Genomic DNA, 20,289 nt, shown 5'->3' on the forward strand with positions numbered 1-20,289 from the left:
CGGGGGGAGAGGGAAGTGCAGGGGAGAGATACTTTTTTTTTGCCTTCCATCACAGCGAGGTGGAGATGCGCTGTGATGGATGTCTGTGTAAATTGTGTTGTGTCTTGGGTCTTTTTTTTCTTGTATGTATGACTGCAGAAACAACATTTCACTTGAGCCTCTATGAGGTTCAAGTGACAAATAAATTGTATTGTATTGTATTGTACTCCACAGTGAGTCCCCTCGTTGCAGCTGTAAATTGTTTGCCTCGCCTTTTTAACAAGTTTGTGTTCACAAAATGAATTTTGGTTGTCAGGTGTGGGTGCAGCCCAATTGTTTTCCTCGCCTTGGCTTTTAAAATCGTTGCAACAGTTGGCTGCCAGCCCAAGAATCCATTTGGTCTGCAATGTCTACCCTCTGGAAACCAGTACCCTCTGGAAACCCCCCCCCCCCCCCCCCCCCCCCCCCCCCCCCCCCCCCCCCCCCCCCCCCCCCCCCCGGGCGTGCAATATTGGAATTGGTGGAGAGGTGGAATATTGCATTGGTGACCAGCCCTCTCGTGTGATGCTGGGACCCAACGGGTCCCACTTAGTCTAGTAACCACTGTTCTTGGATGGAAGATATTGGCAAACCATGTTATTCAAGGAAGATAGATACAAAATGCTGGAGTAACTCAGCAGAACAGGCAGCATCTCTGGAGAGAAGGAATGGGCGATGTTTTTGGGTAAAGATCCGTCTTCAGACTGAAACAGACCCTTCTTCAGACTTCCAAAACATTATTTGAGGAAGATCACTTTGCAGGGTGTAAATAAGAAAAGCAAGAAATATCTGTGTGGGCAGTGGTGGGCAGCACAATGATGCAAATGATAGAGCTGCTGTCTCACAGTGCCGATGACCCAGGTTCAATCCTGCGTGCGGTTGCTGATTCTGTGGAGTTTGCATGTTCTCCGTGAGCTGCATAGGTTTCCTCCAGGTGCTTCGGTTCCCCCACATCCCAATGACGCACAGTTTTGTAGGTTAATTGGTCTCTGTAAGTTGCTTCGTGTGTAGGAAGTGGATGAGAACGAGTGTAAATGAGTGATTGATAGTCGGCATGGATTCAGTGGGGGGGGGGGGGGAGGGCCTGTTTCTCTGTTTTATCTCAAAACTCTAAGCAGTTAAGATCTTTGGAATTGATTCAACATTTGGATCCCTGATACTGACCTTGTGTTTACTTCACAGATGATGTACGGATTTCAATCATACTCATTACAATGGGCGAAGTTGCACCTTGCAGCACTTCGTAAGGTAGAGTATCTCTGTTGCATGTTTGCTTCTGAAATGTTAATCATACCACACGAGACAACAAATCTTGCTCGCACAGGTAATTTGGTGACACTGGCCACTCTATTTAGGGACAAAATGGAGCGCTGCAGGAACTCAGCAGGTCAGGCAACATCTGTGGCGGGAATGGAAAATGATCTTTTGGGTCGGAATCCTTCCGAAGAAGAAAGAGTGCCACCCATTGAGAAAGAAAACAAGCTCGGTACATGAGGAAAGATAGAGACTAACCTAAATGTTAGCAACTTCTGTCTTTATTTTGTGGATTTTCAGTTGTTCCTGCAGAAGAGAGAATTACCAGTTCTTCAAAAGCAACGTAGTTGATCAGTAAAGAGTCCATCCATATCAACGACAAATTAATGATTAAATGTTACCTGTTTTTCTTTCCATGGATACCTGACCTGCTGAGTGTTTCCAGCATTTTTTGATTTATTTCAGAATTTCAGCATCTGCAAAATATATTTAATTGAGTCCACTCTACAGTAAACCCGAATTTTACTGGACTTCTTGAAAACAGATCTTGGTTATAGTAGGCGGACGGACCACCCCCAACTCACAAACCCCCCCCCCCCCCCCCCCCCGCTTATAACCCCGACTTCCAATGCCATCCCCGGCTCGCACGGTGCACCAGCAAACCCATCTTCACCCACGCATGGTATGATTGACGTGGCTGTTGATGCCGACGACGGCGGTAGAGAAGGAGGAGGAGGTGGCGGTGGAGTGGGGGGTGGACAAAGCGAAGGAAGATATGGCACCTGGTGAGAGAGCAGGGAGCCCCATGGTGACTAAGCCCGTCTTGCCAGGGGCTACAACGTGAGCTGCAAGAACATCACTTCAACTGGACCGTGTGATAGCTGGTGAAGCAGGGCTTGCTGGTACAGACCAGCAACATCGCTGCCTAGTTTTAATTGCAACAACACAAATTGGCGGAGTAACTCAGCAGACTGAATCAATCCGAAGAAGAGTTCCAACGTCAACTATCCATGTTCTCCAGAGGTGCTGCCAGCATGGTTGAGTTGCGCCAGCACTATATGTCGTTTTGTGTACTTACCCATCATCTGCAGTTCTTTATTTCATTTCAGAATGAAAGGGCGCTCTTTTAGGAAAGAGACAAAGATAATTTTTTTTAGTCAGAAGGTGGTGAATCGGTGGAATTCTTTGCCAAAGAAGGCTGTGGAGGCCGTCAGTGGATATTTTTAAAGCAGAGATAGATTCTTGATTATTACAGGTGTCAGAGGTTATGTGGAGAAGGCAGGAGAATGGGGTTTGGAGGGAGAGATAGATCAACCATGATTGAATAGCAGAGTAGATTTGATGTGACGTGTGGACTAATTCTACTCCTATTCCTTCTGACTTATGACACAATAATACTTTACTCGGTCGTAGTGGATAATCGGCCATAATGGACACCATCCGTTATAAGTCAATGTTCATACCACTGGGGCGTAAGCTACCCCAGCGAAATATTAGGTGCTGTTGTTCCAATTTGTGCTGGGCCTCACACTGACAATGGAGGAGGCTCAGGATAGAAAGATCTGATAGAGACCATTTGTTACCTTCCTGAAATATATAAAGTGCACAACTTTTAATAATGTAGAAGGATCAGGTTAATACTACATATGTGTTTTGCCTTTTGCAGATCTTAGGGCAATTAATTCCTTATCCCTGCATCTTTAATATCGACACAAAGCTTGCATATTTAAAGCTGGAAACCCAAATAATGCAAAACGTAAGTATAACTTCCAAGTGATCGTCCCAACCAAACACAATACCTGCACCACATTTCTGACTTTGAGTATCCCTTTCACCTCCCTGGTTCTTTGACCTCTTCCCATTCTTCCTCACTTGTTCCCTGCAGCCCTCCCCCAACCATCCTGGGTACATTTCAATGGTACATTTATTGTCACATGTACCAGTGAAATACATATTTTGCATACAATTCAGCAAAACTACCCCCGTACATAAGCACAATTGTTCCGGTTAGTACAATATGAACAGAACAGCCCACTGAGTCCATATGCAAGAGGTGCCATGTTGGCATAATTCTACAGTCCCAGCTGCAGCTGGCCACAAAGCCCGTTGCAGCCATCACCTCGTTTTCGGTCGTCCCGCGATCCAATGTCTCTCTCCACGCCTGGACCTCTTCAGTCCTTGTTCCTTGGGGGGCGCCTCCCGCAGCCGATCTTGAGGGCATGAAAGGCAAGACCCTCCGGGCCCTCGCACCGGGCTCTTTATCCAGTTTCCGTCACTGTCTCCTTCTACTACCTTTCTGATTGCTGATCCATAGGGGCGAGGCTCGGCTGCAACCACTCTAGGATTGTTCTTGTTTCCGTGGCAGCAAACCAGGCCTGATATTTTGGCATGATCACGGCTGCGACCCATCAGGAAGCCATGCTCCTGGTCTCAAGCTGACATCTGTTAGTGTTATTATAGTGTTAGTGTATGGGATCGATGGTCGATGTGGACTCGATGGGCCGAAGGGACTGTTTCTATGTTGCATCGCTAAATTAAACTCTCAGTCCAGACGACACTGAAGTCCCCCCCTATCTTGGCCACAGTCTGGCTTCTCGCTGCACATGTGTTCAGACTCCAGGCCGCCCATGCCTTGAGTAGCACTTGATCACACTCCTGCCTATTGCTCCCATTTTAGGTGGTGCAGGATTTTTCACGAAGGCCTCTTTCGCCAGCTGATTTATAGAGAGCTGCTCTCTCGTCCACTAGTCCCATTAGAACATTGCAGTGGAAAATAACGTATTTCCCTCACATCAAAAATGTTTTTAACAACTGCATGGTAGTCTTCTTGATTTACTTTGTCTCTCATTTACTGCCTGCATTTGCAAACTTTTTGTCATGAGTGAACTTATTTCCTTCAGAATGCTATTCAACCTCAAGTGACTGTTTCAAGAACATCAGCTCTTCAAGACATAATACAATGGTACAGAACTCAGTATGGACTTGCGGACTTTACAGCACTTCTGGTATGAAACTAGCCCATGTTTTCCCATCAGATATATTTCAAATATCGAAACATCATTGAGTTCTACAGCATAGAAAAGGGCTTTTTTGCCCACCAGGACTATGCTGACCATAATTCCTACCTGTATTAATTCCACTTGCTTGCTGCACCTCTAAGCTTTGCTCATTCAAGTACAGGTGCACAACCTTTTATCCGGTGTTCCGGAAACCGAAAAACTCCGAAAACCGGCCATTTTCCCCCAGGATGTCGTCTGCACACCAAAGCTCGCGTTTGGCGCCAAACTTGACCCGAAACGACCCACGGTCAACCCAGGTCTGTACTACTGTCGCGGCTGCCTCCTCCCCGGAGACCGGGGAGACACTTAAACATCTGTAAATCATTGCTTAAATGTTAGTCAGTTAGTTTGGAGGGCTTTTAGGTGAAGGGGGGGGGTGAAGGGGTAAACTTTAATTCTTAGTCCCCTACCTGGTCGGAGAGGCGGGGAGCGGTCAATGCCTTACCGGGTCGCCGTGCAGTAAGCTCCGTAGCGCTGTGGCCGCCAACTCCCAGCTGGGGGCTGCGGGCGTCCGGCCGCGGGCGGCGCCGGTTGTAGCTCCGACCCTGGCAACTCTACCCCTGGCTGCGAGGCGCTCCAAATCCACCGCCGCCCCGGCCGGACGCCCGCAGCCCCAGCTCCGCGATGTTGGGAGTCGCCGACCAGGTAGGGGACTAAGAATTAAAGTTTCCCCCTTCACACCCCACCACCACCCCATAAAATCCCTCCAAACTAACTGACTAACATTTATGCAATGATTTACAATGATTCCCCGGTCTCCGGGGAGGAGGCAGCCGCTCCAGACTTTTCAAGCCGCCCGCGCTACCTACCTAATCTACGCTAAAAATCTTCCATTCGGAAATCCGAAAATGTCCGAAATCCGACAAGTGTCTGGTCCCAAGGCTTTCGGATAAAAGGTTGTGCACCTGTACCTGTCTAGATGCCTCCTAAATGTTGTTATTGTTCCTGCCTCCACCACCTCCCCTGGCAGCTCATTCCAGACCAATGAAAATGTACCCCTCAGATTTCCGTTAAACCTCCTCCTTCTCACAAACCTACACCCTCTAGTTTTAGACACCTCTACCAAGAGAAATAGATTTTTCCTATCCTATCATTTTATAATTCTAAAATTATAAAATCTCATTATTTTATTAATCTATCGTGTTACCTGTCGGTCTCCTTCGGTTTAGGGAAAACAGACCCCGTTTATCCAGTCTCTTGTCATTCCACAAACCGTCCAATCCAGGCCACATGCTTGTGGATCTTTTCTGCACACTCTCTAGCTTAATCAATTTTTTCCTACAGTGTGTCAAGTTGACACAAGCACATTAAAATAGAATTGCATATTGTTACAGATGTGTAGTCGGGAAAAAAATATCCATCATGAACTAACCTCTGCCTTTTATGACAAAACCAAGTTTGGATCCAGTTTTCTGACATGCCTCGGGACCCTTCTGTTTAACCTTCAGGACCAGCCGAACAAGTAGGCCCTTGTCAAAAGGTTTACTTCATGTAGTCAACAGCTATCACTTTTCTCATTTATCTCCTCAGATAACTCAATCTGTTATGTGAGAATTACATTCCTTGTATAAAACCATGATGACGCCTACTAATTAGTTTCCTCCTTAGTCTCAGAATCTTCTCCAACAACTTCCCTATCCTTGATGTAGGGCTCACCAGCCTGGAGTTTTCAGGTTTATCCAGACTCCTTGAATAAAAGGATATTAGCTATCCTCCAGTCTTCCGGTAACCCACCCGTCACTAACAAAGATATAAGAATCTTCTCAATCTCCTTCCTTGCTTCCCTTAGCATCCTCAATAGTTCAATAGTGCTTTATTTGTCACATATGCCACTGCAAAGTGAAGTACCTTTTGCATATATTTCACATGCAGGCGTCGCCATGTTTTACGCCATTATGCAATGTCCGGTCGTCCCACGCTCTCGGTGTACTGGAGCAGTTCCCGCAAATCCTCATCCGGCCATCTGTATCCCGGGGTGCCTCCTGCAGCCAACCTTGAAGGTGTTAGAGGCATTACTGGTTCACCCTCCTACCAGCCCACTTCTAGCGCCTAATGTCTCCATCTCCCTCCTGGTTACGCTGTCAGGTGAGCCATCGATTGGGTTCCCGATCCCAGAGTCCTACGAGCCTTTGGATGGGTTACCAGTCCCACTGACTGATGAGCCTTCGGGTGGGTCCCACCGACTGACAAACCTTCGTGCGGGCCCAGACGAGCTTTCAAGCATGTTCCCTGTCCTGTCGACCACTGAGCCTTTGGGAAAGGTCCTGCCGACCTACGAACCTTCCGGTTGGGCACCTCGGCTGTGGCATCTCTGGAAGTATTCTGCTGCACAGCCTGGAATAGTTGCTAAGAATTCATCCACCCTAAGGTGCACCAGCATTTCCAAGACTTCTCCCTCCTGAGATGGACAGAATCCATAATATCAGCACCCCCTCTCTCCACACCTCAGCCTCTAGATTCTTCAACATTAAATACTGTTGAGAAGTATTCATTTTATACCTCACTCATATCCCTTAGATTACCCCCATGGTCTTTGAGGGGTCCCACTCTTTCTTTAACTACCCTCTTGCATCTAATATACTAAAAATTAGGTTTCTCCTGACTCCTACTTGCCAAAGTCACGAGCAATAAAGTGAGGACATGTGAGAATTTATGTTGAGTTTTAAATATATATAAAATTAATAATATGAATGAGGAGAGTGTTAAGATTCAAAATGTTAATGCTTCATTCTTGATTCTTTTATTTCAGGTTACATTTAACAATGAATCATGTTATGGTCATGGGGTGACACAAGAATTCTTCACTCTTTTAAGCAAGGACCTTCAGGATGATACAAGTATTTTTGAGCACTATTCTGAATCTGGCTTCTTGTGGTTCCCCAGCAGGGTAAGAAGTTTTAGTCTTAGAGATACGGCATGGAACCGGGCTATTCGGCCCACCAAGTCCACGCTGACCATCGATCTATCTGTCCACACTAGTTCCATGTTATCCCACTTTTGCATCCAATACACTAGGGGCAATTTACAGAAGCAAATTAACCTACAGACCTGCATGTTTTTGGAACATGGAAGGGAACCGGAACACCCAGAGAAAACCCACGCTGTCACAGGAAGAAAGTACAAATTCTGTACAGACAGAACCCATAGTCAGGATGGAACCCAGGTCTCTGGCGCTGTAAGGCAGCAACTCTAGCGCTGCGCCACTATGCTAGTATTATATTGACCAATCCGGAAATATCAAAAATCTCAATGCCATTTTCACTTTTCTTACATAAATGTTGAATGTCCAGATAAGTGATTTTTTTTGTGGATGAGAGATAAAATCAAAAAATGGGCACCAATCCCCTCATGCCATGCAGTTATTAGCATTTTAAAAAAGCTTTAAAAGTTCTGTTCCAAGCATGTTTCTTGTTGTTGACCAAGCTATTTAGTTTCGAGTCAGTATGTGATTAGCTTGCCAAATTTGATGCCATGAGGAGGTTAAGTGTAAGGCAAAGTGGACGACACTTCCGTAAAAGCATCAGTAATGGTTTGGAACTTGGCTGCTGAACATGTGCAGACATAAGCGTCATCTATAAATGTAGCTTGACTAATGTGAGTTGAGTAATCCTTGGTCTGGAATATTGTTGCTCGAAGTTGAACAACTTCATATTAGTTTTGAAGCTTAGGTACAATAAGTTTTTTGGAGGTGAGGTGCAACAGTGCACCATTTTTTTTAATTTTAGAAAAGTGGTGGGGAAATGATATAGCCATGTTTAACACCTATTGTTGAGAATAGTTCTGACATCGACCCACTGGATAATATCAGGATCAACATGCAGTAGCTGAAAATGAGCAAGATGGACTTGAATTTGTTTGTGCTGCTAAATTTGAAAAGGGTGTTTCAGTCTCTCGATCAATGGAGTGAAAGCCTTTAGTGAGGTTAAAGCAGCTTACATAGAGTGCTACTCCCTGCATTTATCATGTAGTTGTTACAGGGTGACGATCATGTCCTCTGTGCCTCTGGATGAGTAGAACCACACTGTTTAAAACACCCTCCTTGGCTTGAGGAAGTTAACTATATGAAGAGACAGTTGAGAACCCTGGCAATACATTTCCTGGTCGTTGACAGCAGGAAGGCCACTTTGTAGTTACCAATACCAGACATGTCATCTCTACCCAAATTGTTTCTTTCTGCACCATAATGCCTTCCAGGAGAGGGTTACATTGGGCATTCCTGAACAACTGCTCTATTTTGAGCTGTCATGGGATTTAATTACCATGGAAGAGGAAAGTACATGCCTAAGAAATGCATCGTCCCTATTGATTATTGGGAATCTCTTAGTCCGGGAGACTGCTCAAAATGGTGGCAGCCTTCAGAATGATATTGAAAACCATGAGGCTGTGTATTAGAAGCAAATATATGGACAAGGGAGTGCATCATCTCATATACAATCCACCAGCCACTTCCTGTTCATACATCAGCCTCGTTACCCAGCTCAATTTTCTACAAAATCATGTATCCTCTATTAAAGTACTCCTCACTACTTTAATAGAGGATACTTGATAGTTGAGCAAGCCCGTTTACCATCAGCTTCATCTCTTAGAATCATTGCAGCTGGGGATAGACAATAAGTCTAATCTTTACCAGTTTTATCCACTTCCTGTGACTGAAAATTAAAATTTTAAATCTGCAATACGTGCAATTTTAAAAATAGCAATCTGCTGGAACTATACTGTTATTGTTCTCTGTTTAAATTCCTCAAGAGGAATGAAATGCCAACAATGTAGAAAAATCTGAATTTAGATTTATTTAAATAAAAATTTACATTTCTGAGGCATTATGGTGGAATTTAATTTAGATCAGTTTATGAATTAGTGCTAAGATTATCTACCCAATCACATAACTGTTGTGGTGTTAGACCCAACACGATTATTATAGTTTTGTATTGTTTTAATATTCATAGGAATCCGGATCAGATGATGTATTTCACCTGGTGGGAACTCTCTGTGGAATTGCCCTATTCAATGGTCATATTGCCAACTTCCACTTCCCTTTGGCTTTGTACAAAAAGTTGCTCCATGTTCAACCAACACTGGAAGATCTGAAGGAATTCTCACCAACACATGGAGCGTGAGTAAACTCTAAATCTATTCATCCCATCCATGATTCTACAGAGAATATTAGTGAATTGTCCATAAAAATGGGAATTTAAAATGTGAAGATTACAGACAATTATAACAATCAATTTCTGATCAATGAGAGATGATCAGTTTACATAAGATGCTTCCATAATCTTGTACATGTCTTGCATTAAAACCAGTAACACAGTGACTAGCTTTCAATGTTTGTATTTTTGTTCTGAATTACAGATCACTCCAATATGTCCTTGATTATGAGTATGATGACATTGAAGAAGAATTGGGCCAAAATTTTACAGTAGGTTTACCCCAATTTTATATCACCAACAAACATGTTAATTTCAAACTATTAACAAATTGAAGTATAATGGAAAGACTGTACTGAAACCCAGAAGGTACTATGGGTAGTAAATCTGACATTTTTATCCAGTTAGTCCTGTTTGTGACTCCAGACACTCAGCAGTATGATTGACACTGAAGGTACACAAAAATGCTGGAGAAACTCAGCGGGTGCAGCAGCATCTATGTAGCGAAGGAAATAGGCAACATTTCGGGCCGAAACCCTTCTTTAGACTGATGGAAATTGGCCAGCATAGAATGAAGTACAAGAAACTCCTACTGGAGGAACCCAGTGGGTCAAGAAGCATTTGTTGAGGGAAATGGACGCTTAACATTTTGGATTGAAACTCTTCATCTCAATGAAACCAAATAGACCACCAATCATTAGTCCTGGCACTGATTTTAGATGTGAAAACGTCCTCTTCATAAATGACTGAGGTCTGGCGACTAGTTTGGGAAAGTTGTCCCTCTGACTGGTAAAGCAACAGCCTGACATGGTCATATTCACAGAATCATTCCTCAAGAGATGCGCCAGATTCATTCATCTTAATCCTGGGGTCCATTCCTGTCCCACCAGCAGGACTGACTTCCCAGAGTACCTCTGGTTATTTGAGCCTTAGGAGTCTTCAATATTGTTGGTAAGGAAGGAGGTGATTACTGTTGCTTCTTCTTAGTGGTCTTAGCCTACTTAGAACTTTCGTGAAGAATAATTTTCCTTCAATCTTTTCTCTGTACCTCTCCTCTACTGAAGTCCTGTTAAATTGCAATACTTCACAGAAGTGAGCTGTAACTTGGACTGTAGCGTTCCTGACCTAAATTCTTGCCCAGGAAGGGCCCATGATAAGATTAAAATAACAAACCTACCATTTCTGATTCCCAGAGGCAAACTTATTCAGGAAGAGAAATTAAGGGGTCCATCATTGAACAGATTCAAAGTAAATTTGTTACAAAAGACCTTGGGGGGGGGGGCATAGATATAGGATTTTTTTTTTTAACTCAGTGGGTGGTGGGTAAATGGAATAAGCTGCCAGAGTTGAGGCAGGTACGACAACAGCATTTAAAATACACTTGGACAGGTACATGGATAGGAGGAGTTCAGAGGGATTTGGGCCAAATATGGGCAAATGGGACATCTTGGACAGGCATCTTGGTGGGCACGGATGAGTTGGGTTGAAGGGCCCGTTTCCATGCTCTACGAATGTATAACTATGAAAAGATGAGCTTGATGAAGTGTGAAGCTTTTGAATTGTGTTAAGTGCTATGGATAAATAAACCTGGACAAAATGATGTAACGCTGGAATGATTTTGCAGGTAATCAAAGACACTGAGGAAGGAGCGATAGTTGAACTCATTGCTGATGGTGCCAACACACTTGTCCAAAAGCATAACAGGTAAATGTTCTTCATTAAAGGAAACTATTCAGGTCACAAGCAGAACTGATGGAGAACTAGGGTAGTCAACTCTCACACACCCAACCCCAAGCTCTAAAATAGGGTGGGTGGGCACCTCACAACTCCCCGATTAAGGCCAATGTTGGAACAGTGCACCTCTATGGTAAAGTTCACCTCCCCACCTTTATCTGGCAAGCAAACTCTGCCATTCCAAACAAAACTGCGAATGGATCAGGCAGTATCTTTGGAGGGAAATTGGACAGTTAATGTTTTGGGCCCAGACACTTCATCTGGACCTAGAGACTGGAGGGGTTGTGGCAGTATAAAAAAAGGTGGCAGGGACGAGTGGGGCAAATAACTGGCAATCGACAGCAAAAGAGGCTGGAAGGGGATGTGGACACAACAATGAGCTACAGATCATGGAATCTGATAAGGAAGGCAGAATGGAACAAAATTATCGTTTTGCCTAGCACCTACTCTGTCCCCATGGGTGCTGGGAGCTTTTGGTTGCAAGGCACTTGATTCTTCCTCCTGTTCCCACATCGACGTCCTTGACTACCTCCATTTCCAAGGTGAGGCCAAATACAAACTGGAGGAACATCACCTCCTATTCCACCTGAATAGCTTACAATCCCCATTAGCATGTACATTGAATTCATCCATTTCAGTTAACTTGCTGCCTATCTTTCTGATCTCCCCAAGTCCTTTGTCACAAACCATTTTTTCCAACTGCTTATTACCTATTTTCTTCTGCCACCAACCCTTCCCCCTCCCCACACCCATTCCACATTTTTTCTCCACATAATTCTATGACTGGGTCCCCTATCATCCCCCTCCACTATTCGCATTGGACCATCATCCCTCCCTTATTTTGTTCCACTCTTCCATGGCAGTCCAACAAAGGGGTTCAATACTTGAATGTGAGCTTCCATAACATGTCTGACATTTAACACACATCATCAAATATACCCAAGTTATTCACTTTAAAGATAATCTATTTTATTTTTAAAATAGGAAACAGTTTGTGGAAGCCTATGTGGATTACAAGTTGAACACTGCTGTGGAGAACCAATTCAAAGCCTTTTTTGATGGTTTCAGGAGAGGTTTCCCACTACCCATTGTGGATTTATTCCACCCAGAAGAACTGATGGCCATTATCCATGGAAACACCAATTACGAGTGGGAACTTCTGAAACAGGTATGCTTCGCATTCCACATTTACCATTCAATGCTTGTAACAGATCCTGTCCTTGTATGTTCATAAGAAACAGGGGTAGAATTAGGCCATTTGGCCTAATAGTCTACTCCGCCATTTAATCATGGCTAATCTATCTTTCCCTTCTAACCTCATTCTCTTGCCTTCTTCCTATAACCTCTGATACCTGTAATAATCAAGAATAGTAAGATTAAACAAGAACTTACCATTTTGAAGTTTGATCTTTATTTTATGAGGAGTTACGATGAGGGATTACGTGAAGAAGCCCCGTTCAGCCGCACGTGCGTCAATCTTCAAAGCAGCGGTGTGAAATCACAGACAATAGTGACTGAAGTATGATAGTAAGATGAAAGAAGACTAGAACTACCAGTTGATCTTATTGAGGGCTGGCAACGGAGGGCACGTAATCCCTCATCGTAACTCCTCATAAAATAAAGATCAAACTTCAAACTGGTAAGTTCTCGTTTAATCTTACTATTTTACTTCAGAGTCACATGAGTGACTACGTGAAGATTTCAAGGCTCTGTGATTTCATGCCGTGAGAAACAAGTCTACACAACCACAACTGCCTCATTGACAAATGAGGGAAAACATTCATAATGCATACAGTCATGACATAGATTTAAACATGCTGATGCTGTTAAATAAGCAATAACAATAGTCACATCTCTCATCCAGGTGGAACCTATAACAGAACATAAAATAAATTGAGAAATACCCCTGGTCCGGCAACGGGTTATTATAACATGTTTGAAAATTTGTTCATTTGACCACGTTACAGCCGTTAGGATGTGGTCCAGCGGAACGTAATTAACCCTTGCTGCTGCTGTTATAGCAGCCCTGGTGGAGTGAGATCCGGATCAGTATCTACTCCTGCATAACTCAACTCCGTTTTAACACCTGGCAAGATCTGAGCAGATAGGTTCTTATAACCTCTTTGTAACTAACAATCATAGTTAGCTCAGAGTCTCAAAGGCTCTTGGTGACCTTGACGTATTGTTGTATATGTGTGTCCCCACATAATGAAAGGTCCTTGGGCATGTCCTGAACTATTTTGAGACCTGACACCCCTACTGCTCTGCTTAAATTAATTATAGCATAAAATACTATGCATATTTTTGCAGAAGTAATCATTCTCTCCTGTCACAATGTAGCGAGTGACCTGTTGCGCTAACCAGCGCCAGGAGGATAACTACCTAATGACGTCCGATCAAAGCTAACAATGTAACTGGAATACCCTGGTGAAATAGTGTTAACACAATGTCAACCTCCCATACTGCATTGTACTTGTCCTGGGAAACTTGTGTAACAGATATCCTTTACTAACTCGATATCCGAGGTGAACCCAACAACGTGGACCTCGTTAGTTGCAGTAAGTCTGATGGAAAGCACCTTGGCACAGTTAATGACCCTACAACTCAATATTGTCAAAGACCATTTAAATGAACTGCAATAGCTCAGAATCTGTACCATTTTAAATGTAACATGAGCATTAAACAAACGCTTCCCATCTCCTGAATCAGCAAAGTACTGCTTTTTGGTACCATTCCAGCACTGTGAATACATACAAAATTAGTTGTGACAACCCCAGCCGTAAGCAGTCTATTGAGAATCTGTAGAACATAAATTGATTTTATCATGCAACGGCTGATTTCCCGAGCCACAGGCTGAACCAGCAAGTTACTTTTAAAATAACCATATATGGTTGCATTATTATTATTCCCGACAAATCGGGAATAAAACTGCACAGGCCAATTCCACAGCTGGAACCTAAAGCAGGCTCTTGATGACTTTATTTCAAGACCCGACATAAAGCAAAATGGAGAAAGACATAAAGACTATTCCTCATGTTTGTAGCGAGAATGTATCTTTCGCTACTGTTATGCTATAACATTTTTGCAACCTTTGAATTAGCATGAAAACAGCATATCTATATTCGGTGTTGCATTGACTCAGGATTTCATACATACTGTGTGGTCCAACACCCATTCTGTGTTGTCATTGATCTGTACTTAATGATACTCCAGTAGCAAATGAGATTATGTCCCTATTATGTACCAAATAAATGGTATTGTTTTGTATTACAGTGTCTTTTACTTGATTGCACCCTCGTGCTTATCATATGCCACATCATAGCGTATCAACATGAAGTTGAGCATGCAGCTATACATATAGATAGTCGGTACCAATAACTGAAGAGTTAATAACTCATGCAAATCTCCTGCACCTCCAACTAGAGATGACATTCGTATTTTCCCACCTTTGCAATATAATGACATATTTATTGATCAACTACTGGAGCAATGCTGAATAATGTTTGTCCATCATAGTGACTTTAGTAGCTTCAGCTGGTAATAGCAAAAGTTATCAACGACCTTCATGGCCCTTATAGTTTGCCATTAAGCATGCTGTCAATTCTCCCACTTGCTCAGCTGCATCACATCTATTACATTGCCAGTTAGTCTAATGAATAGAACCTGCTTTATAACAACAAGGCTGTTCCAGGTTTCTATTGACTCCAATCTGTTGCCCAGGGCGGAGTCACAGGCCAACTATCCATTTGATAACAACCTAATCTAACTGGATAGGAGAGAACAATTTCTCAAGTAGCTTGACACTGAAACAGTGGATTTTAGCCAAAGACAGCATCAAAATATAATCCAGACAATACATCACAAGTGTTTTTGAACTCTGAGTAGTCCTTTGAATGATTTATTGTTATCATACTGTTAAATTGCCTCATCATAGCAATGCCTTCAAATATCTCTGATGATCATTGTACATGGAAAATCCTATGAAATCAGTTTGATCACCCTTCTTTCATAATGAACAGGCCACGCCTGCCATCATTTTGTGTCTGCCCTGAATGGCAACTCTGGCCCGGTTCCGATAATTCTCACATGTCCCAAGACAACTCTAGCCATAATTCTGACCTTGCCTTGAAATCTAATTCCCCATATTTCCAAGCCTGTCTCGAAGGCAAACCTGGCTAAAATACTGGACCTGGCTCAACACTCTTCTGGCCAAATTCCAACCTTCCTGGAATACGACACCCAGCATCTATATTATATCAGGAAAAACCCTCCAGACACTCGGTCCACGGGAACCCCAGCATAAATATTTATATTGGAGGGAAACCCTCCCAACACCCGGTCTACTGGAGGACCCCTCCCCGGGAACCCCAGCATTAATATTTATGTTGGAGGGAAGCCCCCGGGAACCCCCTACCCCTCCCCGGGAACCCTAGCGTCTATGTGCCTATCGGAGGGAAACCCTCCCGGCACCCGGAGCGCCTGGAAGCCACTGACCACCCATCAGCGACCGACTTTGCAACACCCGACATTCTCCAGCTATCCGCTCCCGCGGAGAGAACCGGGGTTTCCCCACAGCCCATAGCTGGTTCCCTCATCGAGCCTCGCGAATCCTGCAGCAGGAAGCCTCTGGAACAAGAGGTTCCTGCAAGGAATAAAACGGGTAAGAAAACAAGCTTACCTTGAGTTTAAACTTACAGGGCTGGAGAAGCTCCTGCTGCTCTAACTGGCCGCCTGCACCAATGCGTCTTGACTTAATGACGCACGTGCGGCTGAACGGGGCTTCTTCACGTGGTCACTCACGTGATTCCAAAGTAAAATCTACCTATCTCTGCCTTAAAAAATATCCACTGATTTGGCCTCCACAGCCTTCTCTGGCAAGTCACCTGTGTTTACAGGAAGTAATAGTAAGGAAATAATATTGGGAATAGTCCAAAACACTCCACCATTGAGCTTTTATTCTAACCCTTCAGGGTGTTTCTCGATTTAGCCCATTTAATCCACTTAATCAACTTGCTAAAGCACAAGCAGGCAGGAGTATGCCTCTGTTAGATAAGCAGGTCATTCATCTGCTCATTCCTGCTCACTGTTTAACTAGACCATGTATTTGCTGTGTTCTGCTCTACCATTCCTGCCATGTACCGGTATGTTTTGTCCCTCTTTCTTTTCCACAGCTCCTTCCCTCACTCTCCCAAATGCGCTGGAGTCCATAATTTTTTTGTCCTTCGCTGGATCCACTTTCAACCAACGATTTTTCGTGTTCCTGATCGCCATGAAGGATTGTAAACGTGCCTGTCTGCAGGCTCCCAGTTAAAAATTCAACTGATGAGGATCGATTTTCTTGTTGCAGATAGGGAAATCCACATTTTTTTCCACCAAATATGCCTATGTATACATTTTACTTCAATATGAAACTATCCTTGCATTTGGGGGAAAAAAGAAACTCTAAACATTTTTAAAATCTCACCATCCAGTCTCAATCCAATGTTTTTCATCTACAGAATGCCATGTATCAAGGATATTTTCCAACTGACAGAATAATTCTATATTTTTGGGAAGTTTTTGAAAGCCTACTGGAAGAGGAGAAAAAGCAATTAATTGGTAAATATATCCAAAATCTTTTAATAGCACAGCATGTTAACATGAAACAATTTCAACACAGCAGCAATATATAACTTAGATGCATATTGTAATTATGCAGGAAAAATAGATCTTAAGATAAAATACAACGAAAATGTTGGAAGCACTCAGATCAGACAAAATCTGTGGAAGGAGAAACAGTTGTGTTTCAAGTCATATTTGATCATATTTGGTTAGGAAATCTGGAAGGAGGTTCAAACCTGGCACACCACATATGCGCATATAAAGCATGTATACTCAGTGAGCTCTTAGCCACCAGCTAAGTCGATTAGTAAGGGTGTCAGGGGTTAATGGGGAGAAGGCAGGAGAATGGAATAGGGAGGGATAGATCAGCAATGATTGAATGGTGGAGTCGATTAGCTGGGCCAAACGGCCTAATTCTGCTCCTAGAACTTATGAAGTTATTCCATATGAGGAGCTCAAACAAGGGGTGCAGTTTATTCAAGGTTCTTCATAGATTGCTTTTGGAACTTTTCATGATGCCCAGAGTTAATCCTGAAAGAAGTATCAGCCTCAAAGAAACAATTATTACTCACGACCTCTATTTGAGCAATAAGGATTATTCACAACCTTTAGTTTTTGCTCAGAATAAACAAACAACTTTATTATGATAATAAAATAAATAAATTACAGTTGGAGATAAACACAAAGTGCTGGCGTAACTCAGCGGGTCAAGCAGCATCTCTGGAAAAAAGAATAGTTGACATTTTGGGTCGGAACCCTTCTTCAGACGGAAAGATAGAAGTTCGGGGGACGGAGGGACTGGAAGCGAGAAAAGGGCAGAACAAATCAGGAACAACAGCAGATGACCTCACCTGCTCACCTGGTTGTGTGGCTGTGTTACAGTGCCAGAGTTCTGGGTTCAATCCTTAATTCTAGTGCTGTGGGGCTGCATGTTCTCAGTGCAGATTTCTTTCAGGTTCTCCAGCTTAGGAGGTGAATTGGCTACTGTAAAGTGCCCCTAGCGTGTAGGTGAATTGGAGGCTGGAGGAAGTTGAAGAGAATGCGGGGAGAACATGAATGCTAATTATTTTCAGATTAATGTAAAGTGTAGATGATCAGTGTAGATTCAATGGGCCAACAAGCTTTTTCCACGTATGATTCCACTATAACTGGCCTACTTATTTCTGATTGATCTTAATTTTAACATCTGTTCTTTTCCCATCTCTTAGCTTTTCTCTCAGGAAGTGAGAGAATCCTAGCAGGTGGGATTGGAAGATTCATAATTAAAATACTTAGGCCCCGGAACGTTGATGATCCAGATTTATCGTATCCTCGTGCATATACTTGCACCAAGAGCTTGGAACTCCCCAATTACAGCAACAAAGATTTACTGCGAGTCAGGCTACTTCATGCTATTGAATGCCTTGAATTCTGTGCAGTGCCACCCTGATATCTGCAGTTGGAAACTATGTTGTGAAACTGTGATATCATAATTGATTAAAATAAGTTGTAGCAAAACACTTGTTTGATAACAGCACAGAAAATATCAGTGATATTACTAGAGTTATTTAAAATCTTCTCTAATCGAACCAATAATGTACACTGACTGATTTGTTAATTCAGTGATTTATGCTACTTTTGCTAAATGAATGGATGTGGAAGGGCAATATTATTTGCATTTGGGAAGTATATGTTGACTTGTTATTGGCATAACAAGTCATTCATTGTGTGCAAAATAAAATGACAATGGAAACAAAACCAGAAAATGATGAATGTGTTTCATTTGCCAATTACCCGTCATTTAAAAGGTTTCTCTGTACTTTGTAATAAAATCATTCAGCTCTGAGATTATCTTCCAATAGTATCACATATAAACCTCTTCACTGTCACAATTCGTGTGCTTTTTGAATTGTAACATAATTTTAAGTATAAATAATCATTTGTGAATTTATTTCTGTATTTATATTGAATTAAAATAATTCGATTTTTTTAATAACAATTCCTCATTGTGTCAGAAATGGTTATTGGGTGCTAAAAACATTTAGGGGTTTGAATTAGCTTTGGGAGTAGTTTGAACAAGAGTATCTCAGTGGATTTCCTATGGCTGCTCCGGTTTCCTCACACGTCCAAAAACATGCATCCTAGAAAGTTTAATTGGACACTGTATAATTGCTCATAGTGTGCTGGTGAATGGTGGAATCTGTGGGGTAATTGACAGGAATGTGGGGAGAATGAATAGCAGGAAAATTTAGTAAGGGAATGGGATTGCTCCTTGAGCTGGTATAGACTCGATGGGCTGAAATGGCCATCTTCAATATGGCTATCAGCCACTACTCTTTTCCACTGGATTACTGCCTCTGATTGTGATTTGATGGATTGTTGTGAATATCTAGGGGTTATTTTGCAGAATGAGCTAAATGGTTCACTTGATGAATTGGTCAGATTTGCAATATGTTTGCATGTTAACATGAAGGCAATAATGATCCTTGAATGTGGTTTCAATGAGGAATGTGTTTCTAGCAGCAACCAGAAATGTAGACACAACTGCCCTCGTGTGGGGAATAATGATGGAGCAGCTTTATTTATATTAATGTTAGCTTCACTTATCCAAAGTGATAGGAGGAAGAATCGATCTAACCCCAATAATTGCAGCAATTCCCAACCAAATTACATCTGGAATTTGAGCCCACGTTCCCAATACCCAACGACTATTTTCAAATTTAGATGAAAACAATACAAGGAAGATGTTTCGGACACAGGGAACTCCATGCAACACGTTATTGATCTTCCTACAATCCGACCATTCGTTTTTGGCTGAAAAATGCTTTGGAACACCCTGAGATACTGTATAAATGCAAGTCTTTCTTCATGAACGACTTTTTAAAAGTGATCCAAAATTAGAAATCTATTTCTTGACATGATCTCCACCTTATTAGAAGCAATAATCTAGATAGAATGGCTAATGGTACTTCGACAAATGTGGGCAGAAGAAGTGCGAAATGATGCATTTTGGAGAGTTAAACCAGGGAAGGATATACACAGTGAATGACAGGCCTCTGGGGAATGTTGTTGAACAGAGAGACAGAGGGGTGCATGTACATGGTTCCCTGAAAGAGGTGAAACAGGTAGACAAGGTGATGAAGGCATATGGCTCACTTGCCTTCATGGAACAGAGCATTGCACACAAGATATTGATGACACTGCAGCTGGAATATTGGCTGCAGTTCTGGTCACCACACTATAGGTGTAATTGAGCTAGATAGGGTGCAGAAAATATTCATAAAGATAATGCTAGTACTGGAGGGTGCAATGATTAGGAGGCTGCAAGGCCAGGGACTGTTTTACCTAAAGTGAAGGTGTGAAGGAGGCTGAGATGTGACCTTATATGGACATATAAAATTATGAGAGGTATAGATAAGGTGGATGGATGGTCAGTCTTTTTCCCAGGATAGGAGATCTAAAACAAAGACGGCGTAGATTTAAGGTGAGAAAGGAAA

The 20,289-nt window shown here is 42.7% G+C and overlaps 1 protein-coding gene across 2 annotated transcripts in view; it reads left to right on the forward strand.

Annotated features, from left to right (window-relative positions):
• Window positions 1–19,445, forward strand: part of LOC129700896 (probable E3 ubiquitin-protein ligase HERC3) — a 275,970-nt gene extending 256,525 nt beyond the window's left edge. The window contains exons 16-25 of one of the 2 annotated variants that reach the window (XM_055641695.1): window positions 1,201–1,266; window positions 2,939–3,028; window positions 4,173–4,277; window positions 7,081–7,218; window positions 9,278–9,444; window positions 9,684–9,750; window positions 11,103–11,182; window positions 12,197–12,380; window positions 16,711–16,810; window positions 18,022–19,445. In XM_055641695.1, the coding sequence (XP_055497670.1) occupies window positions 1,201–1,266; window positions 2,939–3,028; window positions 4,173–4,277; window positions 7,081–7,218; window positions 9,278–9,444; window positions 9,684–9,750; window positions 11,103–11,182; window positions 12,197–12,380; window positions 16,711–16,810; window positions 18,022–18,242 (1,218 nt within the window). In that variant the 3' untranslated portion in view covers window positions 18,243–19,445. The remainder of the gene's footprint in view (window positions 1–1,200; window positions 1,267–2,938; window positions 3,029–4,172; window positions 4,278–7,080; window positions 7,219–9,277; window positions 9,445–9,683; window positions 9,751–11,102; window positions 11,183–12,196; window positions 12,381–16,710; window positions 16,811–18,021) is intronic. The other variant, XM_055641704.1, reaches the window with a different exon arrangement.
• Window positions 19,446–20,289: the final 844 nt, after the last annotated feature.

This window comes from Leucoraja erinacea, chromosome 1 (assembly GCF_028641065.1).
Source record: "Leucoraja erinacea ecotype New England chromosome 1, Leri_hhj_1, whole genome shotgun sequence".
In the NCBI taxonomy this organism is placed as follows: Eukaryota; Metazoa; Chordata; class Chondrichthyes; order Rajiformes; family Rajidae; genus Leucoraja; species Leucoraja erinaceus.